This window comes from Rhinoderma darwinii, chromosome 3, assembly GCF_050947455.1.
Source record: "Rhinoderma darwinii isolate aRhiDar2 chromosome 3, aRhiDar2.hap1, whole genome shotgun sequence".
In the NCBI taxonomy this organism is placed as follows: domain Eukaryota; kingdom Metazoa; phylum Chordata; class Amphibia; order Anura; family Rhinodermatidae; genus Rhinoderma; species Rhinoderma darwinii.
The window spans coordinates 247,560,782-247,578,417 of NC_134689.1; the positions used below are offsets into that span (position 1 = coordinate 247,560,782).

Sequence of the window (17,636 nt, forward strand, 5' to 3'; positions counted from 1 at the left end):
TCCATGCAGCAAAAAAAAGCTACAAATCTGCTGGATTCCACCTCAACAGATGCCTTTTTTAGCCTCTGTTAGGTGTATGGGGGGGGTCTATGGATTCATATATCGTATTTAACTATATTACTACTGTCTAAGTAATGGCTGCTGTCTGATTGACAGCATCCATTACTAAGGCGGGGCTAAGTGTTAGACGGTGAAAAGGCTAACTCTAACCCCCCCATTATTACTCCAGTACCCACCGCCACCAGGGTGTAACGGGAAGAGCCACGTACAATCTAGTATCCGACCATCTGTAATGATAATCGGGCTCTGGGGTGGCCGCAGGCCGGTGTTATTAGGCTGGGAAAGCCCAAATACTGTGGCCTTTCCCACCCTGGTAATGCTAGTCTGCTGCTGCTATGTTGTATCTGACCAGTTATGAAAAATAGGGGAGGACCCCACATAATTTATTTCTAATTATTAATTTATTTTATAAAAAACATGACGTTGGGTTGCAGGCTGGTATTATTAGGCTTGGAAAGCCCAAAAACCGTGGCCTTTCCCGCCCTGGTAATCATAGCCTGCTGCTATGTTGTATCTGGCTAGTTATGAAAAATGGGGGGCATTCGTAGTAGTCCTCGAAAACAAAGTAGTCCAACAACCGAACCTTCTGAAAATAAAAATATCAGTAACACATATAAAAGCAAACCCATTTTTATACCTCCCTTTACTGGGTCCAGTGCTGGAGCGATAGGAAACTCCTGATGTAACTGGCCAAATATGGATAGTGACATCAAGAGCAGTGCTCGATTCCCCAGAGTCGGCGCTAATAGAGGCTCTGCCCCAGGATTCCGGCCCTCGGAAAACTCCTGACGTCACTGTCCATATATGGAAAATGACGTCAGGAGCAGTGCTGGAGTCCCCGGGCCAAGCACTGGCTGATGCTCTGCTCGGGGACTTCAGGGCAGGAACCCTTTTTAATGGCCGTCACTCGGATGGCATCCAAGTGACGGATGTTTTTTACACGACCCCATTGAATTGTATGGGAGCCATGTGGCTGTGAGAACGAATAGGTTATGTTCTATTTTTTGACAGCCTGGTAAAACTGGCGGTCAAAAAATTTACTGTGTAAATAGCCCCATTGGGGTTAACAGATTGCAATGCCACCGTGTGACGACCATTAAAAAAAAATTCAGTCACACAGCCGTTAAAAACTGTCATGCGAAAAGGGCATTAGGGGTGCACTGAAAAATATAAGCTGTTTCGGACTAACTGCTTGTCCACACTGTTTGCAGGCAGCCTAGTGCCTGAAAGCCCCTGCAGTCCCCTACTAGCTATGCCCCTGCGTAACACACACACACACACACACACACATATATACTTATATATATATATATACACACACACACACACATACATATATATACACACATACATATATACAGTGAAGGAAATAAGTATTTGATCCCTTGCTGATTTTGTAAGTTTGCCCACTGTCAAAGTCATGAACAGTCTAGAATTTTTAGGCTAGGTTAATTTTACCAGTGAGAGATAGATTATATAAAAAAAAAAAAAAAAGAAAATCGCATAGTCAAAATTATATATATTTATTTGCATTGTGCACAGAGAAATAAGTATTTGATCCCCTACCAACCATTAAGAGTTCAGCCTCCTCCAGACCAGTTACACGCTCCAAATCAACTTGGTGCCTCCATTAAAGACAGCTGTCTTACATGGTCATCTGTATAAAAGACTCCTGTCCACAGACTCAATTAATCAGTCTGACTCTAACCTCTACAACATGGGCAAGACCAAAGAGCTTTCTAAGGATGTCAGGGACAAGATCATAGACCTGCACAAGGCTGGAATGGGCTACAAAACCATAAGTAAGACACTGGGTGAGAAGGAGATAACTGTTGGTGCAATAGTAAGAAAATGGAAGACATACAAAATGACTGTCAATCGACATCGATCTGTGGCTCCATGAAAAATCTCACCTCGTGGGGTATCCTTGATCCTGAGGAAGGTGAGAGCTCTGCCGAAAACTACACTGGGGGAACTTGTTAATGATCTCAAGGCAGCTGGGACAACAGTCACCAAGAAAACCATTGGTAACACATTACGCCGTAATGGATTAAAATCCTGCAGTGCCCGCAAGGTCCCCCTGCTCAAGAAGGCACATGTACAGGCCCGTCTGAAGTTTGCAAATGAACATCTGGATGATTCTGAGAGTGACTGGGAGAAGGTGCTGTGGTCAGATGAGACAAAAATTGAGCTCTTTGGCATTAACTCAACTCGCCATGTTTGGAGGAAGAGAAATGCTGCCTATGACCCAAAGAACACCGTCCCCACTGCCAAGCATGGAGGTGGAAACATTATGTTTTGGGGGTGTTTCTCTGCTAAGGGCACAGGACTACTTCACCGCATCAATGGGAGAATGGATGGAGCCATGTACCATCAAATCCTGAGTGACAACCTCCTTCCCTCCACTAGGACATTAAAAATGGCTAGTGGCTGGGTCTTCCAGCACGACAATGACCCGAAACATACAGCCAAGGCAACAAAGGAGTGGCTCAAAAAGAAGCACATTAAGGTCATGGAGTGGCCTAGCCAGTCTCCAGACCTTAATTTCATCGAAAACTTATGGAGGGACCTGAAGATCCGAGTTGCCAAGCGACAGCCTCGAAATCTTAATGATTTACAGATGATCTGCAAAGAGGAGTGGGCCAAAATTCTATCTAACATGTGTGCAAACCTCATCATCAACTACAAAAAACGTCTGACTGCTGTGCTTGCCAACAAGGGTTTTGCCACCAAGTATTAAGTCTTGTTTGCCAAAGGGATCAAATACTTATTTTTCTGTGCACAATGCAAATAAATATATATAATTTTGACTATGTGATTTTCTAGTTTTTTTTTAGATAATCTATCTCTCACTGGTAAAATTAACCTAGCCTAAAAATTCTAGCCTTTTCATTTCTTTGACAGTGGGCAAACGTACAAAATCAGCAAGGGATCAAATACTTGTTTCCTTCACTGTACATACTGCACACTTACTACATATACACACTGCACACATACTACACATACACACTCTACGCATACTACATATACACACACTGCACACATACTACATATATAAACACTGCACACATACTGCATATACACACACTGCACACATACTACATATATACACACTGCACACATACTAAATATACAAACACACTGTACACATACTACATATACACACACTGCACACATACTACATATAAACACACTGCAAACATACTGCATATAAACATACATGCACACACTGCATACATACATACATACATACATACATACATACATACATACATACATACATGCACTCACACTGCACACATACTACATATACACATACATACTACACATATATATACATGCATACATACATACATACATTGAGACACACAGTAATTGCATACTTCACTCACCACTTTGGCTTTATACATTGACACTTAACTCCTCCTCTTTCTTGGCAACTTCTGTCTCCTCTCACTTCTTCATCACGGGGTGGTGCCCCAGTGCTGGGGGGAGGGGTGTACAGAGGGAGATTAGGAGCTGAAGGGGCTATCAAGGAATGGAGTACTGGGCTGTACAGTGCTTAGGAGAAATTTTAGCAGCAGCAGCTATACAGGTCAGCAGTGCAGACAAAGTGAAGGAGCGGTGTGCTGCTGACCTGTACAGCTGCTAGACAGTGAATTAGATGCAGAGCAGGCCGCTGGGCAGGGGCTTCACACATCAGCAATACAAGCTGAAGTAACGGCAGCCCAGCGTACTGCTCTGCATAGATTCTCTTCTGCCACCTGTCAGGTCCCAGCCAAGCCGCTCTCTGCTGCTGTACTCCGTTCTCCTCCTCCTTCTCCACTCTGGCGGGCAGAAGGACCCTGCTAGTAGTACACACCAGACATGGTGTGCGGAGGCTAGGAAGGCTCACAACGTACTTCATGAGGTCATCACGCAGCCTACGTGTGACCCAACACATACTTCTCCTTCCTCTAACCAACGCAACTTGCACATATGCAGCGCTTTGGACACACAAAAAAAATAGAAACAACAGACGCATTCTTTTTATTTATTCCGGACACAACGGACAGCTGCAGAAAGTCCTTTCATGGACTGTCCGTGAATTAACGGACGGTTGGGAACCCTGTCCTGAAACACAAGCAGGGGAAGGAGCCAGCGCAGCGCCCCCTTCCACCTGCTGGAGTGATGCGCCCTGTGCAATGGCACAGGTCGCACACTCCTATGGCCGGACCTGCTTTTGCAGTATAAGATTACTGTCTGTTGGGGTCCTTTATCTAAGCCTACCTTATCGTAACCTTAGATACAGGGTCTAACAGACCATGTCACACATGGACCCTGTATCTAAGCCTACCACATGGTATTCTTAGATACATGGCTCATGACTGATCCTGTCTGATGGGCCCTGTATCTAAGCTTACCACATAGTAGGCTTAGATACAGGGCCCCAGCAGACAGTAATCTTATATAGTATAAGATTACTGTCTGCTGGGGCCCTGTATCTAAGCCTACCTTGTGGTAGGCTTAGGTACATGGTCTAAAAGACAGTATCACACATGGGCCCTGTATCTAAGCCTATCACATATGTTACTAATGGTTTTTTTTGTGTTTGTGTTTTTTACAGGTTTGGTCGTTGGACTACATTTTCGATGACGACTTTTTTTATATTCAATACAATGGTTAATGAGGGTTGCGTGGGGGGGGTTATTTCAATAAAATATGTTATCTATGTCTTTGTGTTTTCTTTTAAACATTATTACTACCGCCTTAGTAATGGCCGCTGGCTGATTGATAGCCTCCATTACTAAGGCGGGCTTAGTGTTAGTCGGTGCAGAGGCTAACACTAACCTCCATTATTACCCCGGTACCCACCGCCATCAGGGGTGCCGGAAAGAGTCGGGAACGATCCAGTGCCCGACCATCTGTAGCGATGTTAGGGCACTGAGGCGGCCGCAGGCTGGTATTATTAGGCTGGGAAAAGCCATAAACAGTGGCCCTTCCCACCCTGGTAATGCTAGGCTGCGGGTGCTGTGTTGTATCTGGTTGGTAATGAAAATTAGAGGGGACCCCACGTAATTTTTTTAATTTTTTTAAATAAATAATTGGAAAGAATGACATGGTCTCCCTCCCCCCATTTTTCATAACTAGCCAGATACAACCCGGCTCTTCCCAGTACCCCTAGTGGCGTTGGGTACCAGGGTAATAATGGGGCGGTAGTGTTAGCCTTTTCACCGGCTAACACTAAGCCCCGCCTTAGTAATGGACACTGTCAATCAGTCAGCGGCTATTAATAAGGCAGTAGTAATAAAGTCTAAAAACATACAAGGACATAAAAAAAATATTTTATTGAAATAAACCCCCCCCCCCACACAACCCACATTAACCATTTTATTGAGAATAAAAAAAGTCTTCATCGAAGTTGTCCTCGAATCCCAAGTAGTCCAACAACCGAACCTGTAAAAAAACACAAACACACAAAAATAATTAGTAACACATAAAAAAGCAGAACAATTATTATTCTTACCTTTCCTGGGTCCAGCGCTGGAGCCGCAATGTCAGTGAGCTGGGCACTTTATCTAAGCCTATCATGTGTGAGACTGACTGCCGAGCAACTGTATTTAATCTTATCATGTGTGATACTGTCTGCTGAGCCACTTTATTTAATCCTATCCATAGCTATAGGGTCAGAGTGCTACTGGTATGCTGTCTATATATATATATATATATATATATATATATACAAACATATACGCACATATACATACACCCACACAATTTTTTTTTTGGGGGGTGGACTTACGTTAGTACAAGGATACTTACTGCTGGTGCCCTGTTTCTAAGTCTATAATGCGTGATAGTGTCTGCTGGGCCATGTATCTAAGCCTATCATGTGTGATACTGTCTGCTGGGCCATGTATCTAAGCCTATCATGTATGATAATTTCTGGTTAGTACAAGGATACTTACTGCTGGGGCTCTGTATCTAAGGCTAAATTCACATGAGCGTGACAGATTTACGCGCGTACAAAATGCGCGCAAGTCTGGTCATGTGTGTTGCTTTTTGCATCAGTGTGCTTTGCGTGTTGCATGTGTTTTTCACGCACTTGCAAGCACTTTTTTTTTACAGTGTGATTGATGTGTGAAGCATGGACAGCACACGGATGTCGTCCGTGTGCTGTCCGTGGTTTTTACACACCCATTGACTTCAATGGGTGACTAAGTGCGTGAAATACACCAATATAGGACATGCAGTGAGTTTGACGCAACAGACACTCGCTGCGTGAAAACTGACGCATGTGTGAATAGCCTTATTGAAAACAAATGGGTCAGTGTGCTGTGCGTTGTTTCAAGGCATAGCACATGTACAAGATGCACGCTCATCTGAATGAGCTCTAAGATAATCATGTATGATACTGTCTGCTGAGACAATGCATCCAATTCTATCCAGCGGTGCCGCTATAGGAGCCTAACGGCCTGTTCACAACACCGTTGCCCTTCCGTTGAGGGGTTTCCGTCTGAGGTTTCCGTCGGGTTAACCCATCATCGGAAAGGCAAACGGAAACCTAAGCTTCAATTTACCTCACCATTGATATCAATGGTGATGGAAACCTAGCTAATGGTTTCCGTCTGTCACCGTTGTGACAGGGTTCCGTTGTTCTTGACGGAACCAATAGCGCAGTCCCACTGGAAAATTCCCAACAAAGTACATGGCCCCTGCTTACATACAAGGAAGGGTATAGCAAGGAGTTAGGAACAGAAGCATGGTTAGGCAATTCAGAAGTTGGCAACGGGAGTCAGGCAGATGCAAATGTGGTACCAGGGATGAAGAATAAACATGGTCGGGTAAGCCATGGGTCGGGTAACAGTAGTCAAGCAGAACTGGGTAAGCGGTACAGTTGAGAGTGAAGCAGGAGTCAAACAACCCTGGTCAAATCAGGAATCAAGTTTAATACAACAATAGCAGGGAAACACAAGCCAAACTACGGTTAGCAAACCAGTAGCTGGCACCGAGGCCAGTGCATTGCCATTTTCAATACAGCGCCTTTAACTCTGATTGGCCTGGGATCCCTGCTAGCCCTGCATCAAAACTAATTTCAGCGGCTGGCAAAATAAGACGGCGCTTGATGACAGCATGGTTAGTACATTACACAATTATGCCCTTTATTCATATATGTCTTCTCTGCTATACCGTGAAGGAGTATGTATTATAGTCTTTTGTGTCATTGCCTTGTTTACATTTACCTTCAAGGAATGTAAAATTCAGAACACAACCAGAGAATATTGCAAGATATTTGCTGCTGAATGTAGAGGGGTCCCAAACTTTGGAAAGTTTCCAGAGTAAGTATAGTGTATTACAAACATGCTCATGATGTTTATAGCTATTGGGTTAGATCATAGTTGCTAAAAATATTGCCAATTACTGTTTTTTGGTATTATGTTCCTTTCTGGCTCAGAGCTGGTTCAGAGCTGTTGTATCCTGCCTCAGATTACTTGGTGACAGGAACAAAATACATTGGCATCTGCCATGTCTGAGCCCTGCTTATAAATTGAATGGTATAAGCAAATTTTTATTTTAGGGATTAAATCTTTAATTATTCTGATGTTTTCCATTAACACGGTAGCCCCACACATATGATCATAGCCAGAATCACTGTATCATCCAGACAAAGGGGGTGTTTTTTCACTAGAAATTTAGCTATGAGTTAAGAGATCCTCATGAGTAGGTTTGGGGATTTTTTTTTCCCAGATAGCATATCTTGGTGGAAAAAGAGATGGAGTTTTTTGGTTTTTTCATATGGTTTGTCATGTGAAAGAGGCTCTGTCACCAGATTATAAGTGACCTAACTCCTACATAATGTGATCGGCGCTGTAATGTAGATAACAGCAGTGGTTTTTATTTTGAAAAATTATCATTTTTGAGCAAGTTATGAACAATTTTAGATTTATGCTAATTGCTTTCTTAATAGACAACTGGGCGTTTTTTTACCTTTTTACCAACTGGGCGTTGTAAAGAGAAGTGTATGACGCTGACCAATCAGTGACCAATCAGCGTCATACACTTCTCTCCATTCATGTTTACCTCGTCTCACTGCACAGCGTGATCTCGCGAGATCACGCTGTGAATGACAGCACAGCGTGATCTTGCGAGATCATGCTGTGCTGTGTCAGTAAGTCCCACAGAGACTTTACCGAAGTGTCGGAAGTGTGAATAGACATTGCGTCCGGGCTAGAGGCAATGTCTATTCACTCTCAAGACACTTTGGTAAAGATAATGTATGAGTAAGTGACAGCACAGCGTGATCTCGCGAGATCACGCTGTGCAGTGAAACGAGCTAAACATAAATGAAGAGAAGTGCATGACGCTGATTGACGCATAATCTGGTGACAGAGCCTCTTTAAGTTAAAATGGCTATAGACATTAGACTTCACCTTAGATGAATAAACATTTTAATCAGGGGGGGGGGGGATTGGAGAAGATAACTGTTTGAGAAGTAGTACTTATTTTTATTGTATGTTGTATCTTGTGTTCTGATCTTGTCTGCATTTAATCCAGGATTTTACCTCTGAACTTGATTTATCGACCTGCCAACAATGTCCCCTATGCTACCATAGAAGAGGATCTAGAAGGTAGATTTGAGAAGTACTGCATCAGAGAGCTTTCAGGAAAATTACACATGAAGAACAGCACAGACATTGAGCAGAAATGCTGCACTTTTCAGCACTGGGTGTATCAATGGACAAATGGGAATTTCCTTGTCACTATTCTAGAAGGTGAGAAAGAACTACAGTAAGATAAAGCATGTTTTTAAAAAAAAATTATATATATATATATATATATATATATATATATATATATATATATATACATACATTTATTTCTATATTTCTTTTTCCAGGTGTTGGATGGAAACTAACCAATATAGGAATTGCCACAAAATCCAAAGGGTGAGTAAGATACAAATACCAGGCACTTTATCACATATGTTTTTAAATAACCTAAATATAGTTACTGTATAAACTTTGATAATAGATTATTTTCGCTAAACCTGAAGAATAGCCGACATAGGTTCGTTTCATATTATGCTTTGCATATCTTTTTAATCAAAGAAAGTGAGGATGTCAGATGACATCAAAAGATATTTGAACCCTCAGGGTATGTGCACACGATAACTGCATTTACGTCTGAAATTACTGAGCTGTTTTCAGGAGAAAACAGCTCCGTAATTTCGAACGTAATTGCATGTACTCGCGTTTTGCGAGGCGTCAATTACGGCCGTAATTTGGAGCTGTTCTTCATTGGAGTCAATTAAAAACGGCTCAAATTACGTCTCAAGAAGTGTCTTGCACTTCTTTTGACGAGCCGTCTTTTTTACGCGTCGTAGCTTGACAGCGACGCGTAAATGACAGGTCGTCGGCACAGTACATCGGCAAACCCATTCAAATGAATGGGCAGATGTTTTCCGACGTATTGGAGCCGTATTTTCAGACGTAAATCGAGGCTTAAAACGCCTCGTTTACGTCTGAATCTAGGTCGTGTGAACCCAGCCTCAGTGACTATTTTCTCATACAAGTTAATTTTACATTAGTTGTAATAAATCTAATCTTACAATCCCACCCCGAACCTGCCCTCTTATGCCTTCCATTCCAACTTGAAAAAACCGAATACATAAAAATCTACATAGTGTCTGGCTTGATTAGTGGTATATATGTGTAAACATTGATGAGAATGGTGATTTGAATCTGTACAGGGTCTCAGTGACAATATGGCACCTAAACAAAAATCTCTATAAAAGGGTTTTCGATTGAGGGACATTTATGACATAACCACAGGATATGTCATAAATGTCAGATAGATGCAGGTCCCACCTCTGGTACCCGCACATATCTCTAGAACGGGGCCCCCTAAACTCCGTTCTGCCGCTCTGTGTTGCGGCAGAAGCAGATGAATTCCGACCATGAATTAGGAAACAGCGTAGCTCGTTGAGGTACGCTGTTTCAGTAAGGGTATGTGCACACACACTAATTACGTCCGTAATTGACGGACGTATTTCGGCCGCAAGTCCCGGACCGAACACAGTGCAGGGAGCCGGGCTCCTAGCATCATAGTTATGTACGACGCTAGGAGTCCTTGCCTCGCTGCCGGACAACTTTCCCGTACTGTAATCATGTTTTCAGTACGAGACAGTTGTCTTGCAGCGAGGCAGGGACTCCTAGCATCGTACATAACTATGATGCTAGGAGCCCGGCTCCCTGCACTGTGTTCGGTCCGGGACTTGCGGCCGAAATACGTCCGTCAATTACGGACGTAATTAGTGTGTGTGCACATACCCTAAGTCACATAGAACTGAATGATAGTTACAGAAACAGCGTAGCTCGCATGCTACGCTGTTTCCGTAACTACCATTCACTACTATGGGGCTTACGGAAACAGCGTAGCTCCTGACCATACAACCAGGAAGTGGCTAGGAAGCAGCGATAGCAGAAAAAGGTAGAACAGGGTTTAGGGGGCAGCGTTCTAGAGATAGGTGCGTGTCCCAGAGGTGGGACCCGCATCTATCTGACATTTATGACATATCCTTTGGATATGTCATAAATGTCCCTCATGGGAAGACCTCTTTAAGTAGTGCAGCCTCGGGCTTTGAGCTTTTCAAGTAATATAAATTATAAGAACATAGGAGTAGGATAGTAAAAGTAAAAAAAAAAGCTGGTCTTACATTTATTTTGGTAGGTTTTCTTTATTAGTGAATAAAGGTGTTGGCGGGCACAGCAAATGACTAAGTGTCCTCTTACATGACCCGACGTGGGCCATGTAAATGAGCACCAATCAACGAGACAGCTCGACGCTCGTTTGCTCCTTTCACAAGGAGCTAGTATGGGGACGAGTGCTCGTTCATATAGAATTCTATCACGTCGGTTTACACAGGGTGATGTGCTGCCGACAATAATAATATTTTCAGCTGCATAAACGATACAATCAGCCATTGAATGAGCGTTTATTCGTTCATCGGCTGATCGTTGCCCTGTTTACAAACTTCCTGTGAGCGCTCGTTTGCCCGATAATTGGCCAGAAAGACAAGACCGTGTGTATAAAACTCACTTGCACACCAATATAAATGCAAAAATTACATACAAAGTTTATTAAGACAATAAGTATAAAAACACGGGAGCTCAAAACATTAAAACATTTAAAAACACATATTCCTCCCACATCAGGCAACCCTGAATATGGACAAACCTCCAGTATGGACGCTAACTGTTACAAAATTTTAAAAAATATATAATCCTGAACGCCCAACGTGTAGCATATATCAATGTAACAACAGATACAATGTAAGCTTTTCAAAAGATGGCAGCCTGTGTGAATAAAGGTAAATACATCACTGTGTCAGAAGCATCCGTCTGGTGCTCCATGTGTGCATCTTCCTAATAACCACATATAATTCTATTCATACGTTTTTTAAATTAAATTATGCAATAACACAAGTTAAAAAAAGGCCAATATTTACCTTTTATATCCCCATCGCTCTAGTGTCGCAAGTCCCGTTTCCCCCATTGGTCTCTGATCACCTTACTGAAGCGATGACATGCCATACCGGCATTTGACCGCCCCAGCCAATCACTAGCCATACCAGTCATATGATGTATGTACTGACAAAGACTGCTGAGGCATGTGGATGGCTCGTTATCATTTCAACAAGATAAGCAGAGACCAGCAGGGGACCACTGGACTTGTTGCATTAAAGCAGCGGGGGATTTGAAGGATGAGTATGGGATTTTTAATATTATATCATTTGCAGCTTCTAGCTTTTTAATGATGTTCAAAATTCATGCTTACATGTATAATCTTTAAAAAATCCATGTGAGATCATGGTTGAGTAACATCATTTTTAAAGAGCATCTGTTATCAAAATACTTATTTTTTATGTTCTCATGGCATTTTAGCTGTTTACAAAAACATATTGAATATACAGTCATATAATCAGTATGGGCTTAAAGTGCAGACTCTCAGCTATAATTTGAGGGTATTCACATACTAATTTGAGGAAGGATTTATGAATTACAGCTCTTTAATATGTAGCTGCCTCTTTTTCAAGGGACTAAAGGTAATTGGACAATTATCTCAAAATCGATTTAATGAGCTGCATGGGTTATTCCCTCATTAATCCATCATCAATTAAGCAGGTAAAAGGTCTGGAGTTGATTCCAGGTGTGGCACTTGCTATTGGAAGCTGTTGCTGTGAACCCACAACATGAGGTCAGGAGCTCTCAATGCAAGTGAAACAGACCATCATTAGTCTGAAAAAAATGAAGAAATCCATCAGAGAGATAGCACAAATGTTAGGAGTGGCCAAATCAACAGTTTGGTACATTCTTGAAAAAATAAATAAAAGAGCGCACTGGTGATCTCGTGAACTCCAAAAGGCCTCTGGACTCCACGGAAGACAGTTCTGGAACAGCATTCTTTGGACAGATGAAATGAAGATCAACCGTTACCAGAATGATGGGAGGAAGAAAGTATGGAGAAGACTTGGAACGGCTCATGATCCAAAGCACACCACATCCTCTGTAAAACATGGTGGAAGCAGTGTGATGGCATGGGCATGCATGGCTGCCAATGGCACTGGGTCACTAGTGTTTATTGATAACTGAAGACAGAAGCAGCCGGATGAATTCTGAAGTGTTCAGGGATATACTTTCTGCTCAGATTCAACCAAATGCAGCAAGGTTGATTGAACATCGCTTCACAGTACAGATGGACAATGACCCAAAACATACTGCGAAAGCAACCCAGGAGTTTTTTAAGGCAAAGAAGTGGATTATACTGCAATGGCCAAGTCAATCACCAGATGTCAACCCGATCGATCATGCATTTCACTTGCTTAAGACAAAACGTAAGGCAGAAAGACCCACAAACAAGCTACAACTGAAGACAGCTGCAGTAAAGGCCGGGCAAAGCATCACAAAGGAGGAAACCCAGCGTCTGGTGATGTCCATGGGTTCCAGACTTCAGGCAGTTATTGCCTGCAAAGGATTCTCTACAAAGTATTAAAAAAAACCATTTCATTTACGGTAATATTAATTTGTCCAATTACTTTTGAGCCCCTGAAATGAGGAGGCTGTGTAGAAAAATGGTTGCAATTCCTAAACGTTTCACAGGATATTTTTGTTCAACCCCTTGAATTAAACCTGAAAGTCTACACTTTAATTCCATCTCAGTTGTTTAATTCCAAATCCAATGTGTTGGCATGCAGAACCCAAATCATGAAGATAGTGTCACTGTCGAAAACATTCTGACTGTATTTTTGACCTGAGAATAAAAAAATAAATAAAAATAAAGTTTGAATAAGTAGTACAAAAAAAGTATAAAATAAGATGCTTGAAAAAAAATATATAATGTGAATACCAGGCTTCTAAAATATGTTTTAGATTACTGACACATTTATATATAATGAGAACTAAAGCAATTGGATTTGTATCTGTGAATTTGGACAAAATAAAAAGTTTCATATTTATTAAAGTGTTTGTATCTTTTGCAGATATCAAGGACTTAAAGAGAGCTGCTACCCGGAGGTCTTGGAGGAGTTTCCTTCAGTTCACCAGTGCAATAATTATTGTGAAATGCTGGGCCTCAAGTCTCTAAAAGCGAGTGAAGGTCTGCAACCTCCATCCAAGCCAAAGGGCTCGAGGAGTCCGCAGATGGGAAGGAAAACTGTCTCTGCTCAGTCAAGCCCCCAGATACAAAAGAAAGTTATGTCAAGCCCACAAACTGCTAGAAAAGGTGGTGTCAGCCCTAAAGCCACACGAAAAGCCATGGAGACAGGAGACTCACAGTCAGGTTCCAAAAACAAAGGAAGTGAAGGGTTAACAATTCCGAAATTACAATAAAACCTGAAAATGTCCTATTTTGTGACGTATTATACTCGGACTTGACTGCAACTGCTATTTCATTGAATACACTAAGCAGATGTATGGGATGCACTAACATTCTTCTTCTCTGTTTTACATACCATAACAGAGTGGCCGTGGACAGTCTGACCTGTGTGGGGTTTATTTGAAATGGAAGGTGAGCTAAAAAGGTGCATTTACTCTTGCCACAAAGACTGTGCACTGTAAAGAGGATATCCGTGTTTGCTATACTAAAACTACAATTCTAATATGGAATGCAAACAATAAATGTGTGCTATAAATCTCTCCAAAAATGTGTTTAGTAAATTCAGGTTAAATGCACCTCCTTTACACGTTTGTTTTTATGCCATCATGTACAACTAATGGATAAAGTACAATTGCACAACATTTTTCCTCTTTACTTTATGACTCCGATTTACTACACCCTCTTCTTTTTTACTTTGTGTCAAAACAGTATTGACACAAATGTGATTTTTTTTTTTAGGCCAGACTTTGATGGACATCTACTAGTAAAAGGCTAAATGAATGTTAGTCTAGCCTTGAATAAAGATGAGAACCACAAATGCCAAGCTGAAACAAGAGTACCAGATCTGGGATGCCATCTCATTTTTACAACGAGTGTATCCTGAGCTATTGCTCCCAGTGCCTCTCTACATGATAAAGCACCACAGAGACAATTTGTGTTTATTCTCAGGAGCGTGTGGTCTTTTTTTTTTTTTTTGCACTGGTATATAAGTGTTTGCTAAATCTCAGGGTGTTTCTCCCAAGATCAATCTCGTGGGACATGACTTGCAGGCTATATTCAATAGGGTTTGTAAATTATGCCGATTATGGTCGTTCTAAAAGTACTGCATACGATAATTTTTCACAGACGTATAACAAGACATCATATACTGGTTATAGTATATCATAGATCAGACTTTTGACTAAATCCTAAACCGATTAGGTAGTTTTGTTGGTTTCTTGATGTCTCTAAGGTGATCACAGCACTTTCAAGTTAACAAAAGCAATTCACAAAATTGTAAGCCATGTATTTCCCCAATTTCGCCAAAAAAACAAGTACAGTATCTTATTTTTGACAATTGTGAGACAACTAAGCCCAAACGAAACAGGTTCAACATCAAAGAAAGCATCTCAGCTACTCGCTTTGCATGAAACTAGACTTTTGGTGTAATTAAGGCCTAACTGCACTAGCAAAATCAATTTTTTTGTGATCTAATAACAATAGAATAATGTGCACCAGACAGAATCCTCCCTTCTGCAAGTTCTGATATTTTCATCTCCCCAGTTGTCAATGACTTCCTGTATCAGTGGCCCTGACGTTTATAGATATGTAGGCACAATAGCTGGGGTTGTAATAGCCCAGAGGACCGCTCATAACATAGACAAGAAGTAGCAAGATGTTACCTGATCACTCCATAAACTGGAAGAACATGCACCAAAGATACGTAGGGAGAAAAACGTTCAGATGAAAATAATAATACAAGTATGCGGTATAGGGTTGAGTTTTTTTTTTTTTTTTTTACTACTGGCATACACACTGTGTCTAAGTGGAGTTAGGCTGAAGTGATTCTGAAGTAGATGGACTCAGAATCGGGATGACACTCATCTCACCTTGACATCTGGTTACGTTAGAGCAGTGTTCTAGAACAGGTAGCTTGGGAGCCACATGTGGCTCTGTGTCCTCCTATATGTGGCTTTCCAGCAGGTGGAAGCTCTAAATATTATTGTGCCCTAGTGGCACTAGTGATGTCATAATGTTACGAAAACTTGGCACTAGGGTAAAAATCATTTCACTGACAGGGTAAGGGTAGAAGGGTAACTTACTTAAAAGGGTAAGAACCACGAGATTCAGTCATATCCTTAAAATACATTTTCCTGTTTAAATATCCAGTGTGGCTTAACACCACCTGTCATATTTGAAAATGGCTTGTGAACTTGAAAAGGCTAAGGACCTCTGTGCTAGAGAATATAGTTCAGATATCCTATAACAGTGCCAGTCTTGTAAGATATAGATTTCAACTCAAAATGTCCTAGAAGCTAGGCACTGATGAACCAAAATCAATCCAGTTAGTTGGAGAGGAAGTAGTCCCACTCAGATCCTGGTGCCCGAGGGGGCCCTGGGGCCTCTGACACACAAGATGACAAAAAAGTATAAAGGACACACATTAGGGGTTACAGATTTTGCACTGGAGCCCAGGAGCTTCATGTTATGCCTCTGATTTCATTGTATTTGACTCTCTAAGGAAAATGGTTACGTGTTATATGTTTTTGGAAGCTTTGTTTTAATTGGATAGTGAGGATAAAATGACAAATGTGACAGGCTTCAAGTCTATAAGACTAATTTATTACCTTCCCAACAAAATAACGCAGTAAGGCCCTGTTCACATAGCATTCAGCGTTATTTTGTACGAAAAAATGACGGAATTCATAATGGAAACCCGACAAAACACATAATGGGTTCTGTCGGGGGCAGTTGGTTTCTGTCATGCGACTGATCCGGCACATTTGATATTCTCGCTTTTCTGCTCGTGTGATGAAGCAGAACAATGGAACAGCGGAATGCAGATGTGAACACAGCCTAAAGACTTTGTCTTCTCTTTTATTTTGCTAAGGCTCATATTTGTCTGCTGGAAGCATGGCATGAACACAAAATGTGGTCTGCAGGGATACTTGATAGATTGTAACTTTGTTGTGTTTTAGATCTTCATGTTTGCTAGTTAGGGATTTTGGAATGTTATAGAAAGCAGATGAATGTAACATTTTCAGGGTTTGTAGCTATTATAAATTGGTGCCTTACACAACTAAATAAAGCCGTTCTGAAACAAGCCCATAATGCAACAAAATTATGTGTGGTGCTCTGAAGGCAAAGTGACTAGAGTAATACTGCCAGGCTATGTACATCATGGCTTCATCTATAAACAACTCTCCTTTAGTGATCCCCTCAATGTGTTGGTAATTCAAAATATTCCAGTATATTTCCAAGTGATTTTCAATATGCCAGACACTTAGACATTGGAGATGCATGTTTTGCAGAGGGTGGTCATGCACTTAATTTGTGACCAAACTTCTGTTAAATGTATTCAGGGCTGTGAAATTCTGCGTCACAGTCCCTCGCCTCTAATTTATTTAGAGAGCACAGAAAAGTCACTTTGCCTTAATTTGTTTCTGTGCTTTTCATCTTTGTGGTTGTATTTGCTTTTCTTTGTGAAATATTTTATGTGTTTATTTGCACATTTCTTTGGTGTTCGAGAATCCTTGAAGTAGTTCATGAAAATTTTTTTTTTCTTTGTTGTAATCAGATATGAATGATTCCAGTGATGACTACATACATCATACATAATTGCTGGAATAATAGTCTTGTGTTTATATTGCATTGTACATTCACACACACTTAATGCACATACTGTAGGTTATGCAGCAGTAAACTTATTGTGGAAAATCTTTATTACCAAGTAATTTCTAGGAAAAATAGAAAAAAGTAATAATCTTTGGTAATTCAGAGAAACAGGGTGCAATAAGAAATTATATGCAAAAGATGTTAGAAGCTGATCCGCTGATCACCATGGGTCCAGCTTCAGAAACTCCCAGTAATCAGTTATCGCCGGGAGAATTACTGAAAAGAGGGTATATGGACAGGATCGGTTATCAACCCCTTTAAATTCTATCTACAGTACAAAAAAATAT

General features: G+C 41.2%; 1 protein-coding gene across 1 annotated transcript in view; it reads left to right on the forward strand.

The window, feature by feature from the left end:
- Positions 1–14,326, forward strand: part of ALPK3 (alpha kinase 3) — a 99,744-nt gene extending 85,418 nt beyond the window's left edge. The window contains exons 12-15 of the mRNA XM_075857653.1: positions 7,291–7,379; positions 8,596–8,813; positions 8,939–8,987; positions 13,580–14,326. Coding sequence (XP_075713768.1) covers positions 7,291–7,379; positions 8,596–8,813; positions 8,939–8,987; positions 13,580–13,928 — 705 coding nt within the window. The 3' untranslated portion in view covers positions 13,929–14,326. The remainder of the gene's footprint in view (positions 1–7,290; positions 7,380–8,595; positions 8,814–8,938; positions 8,988–13,579) is intronic.
- The last annotated feature ends 3,310 nt before the right edge of the window (positions 14,327–17,636 follow it).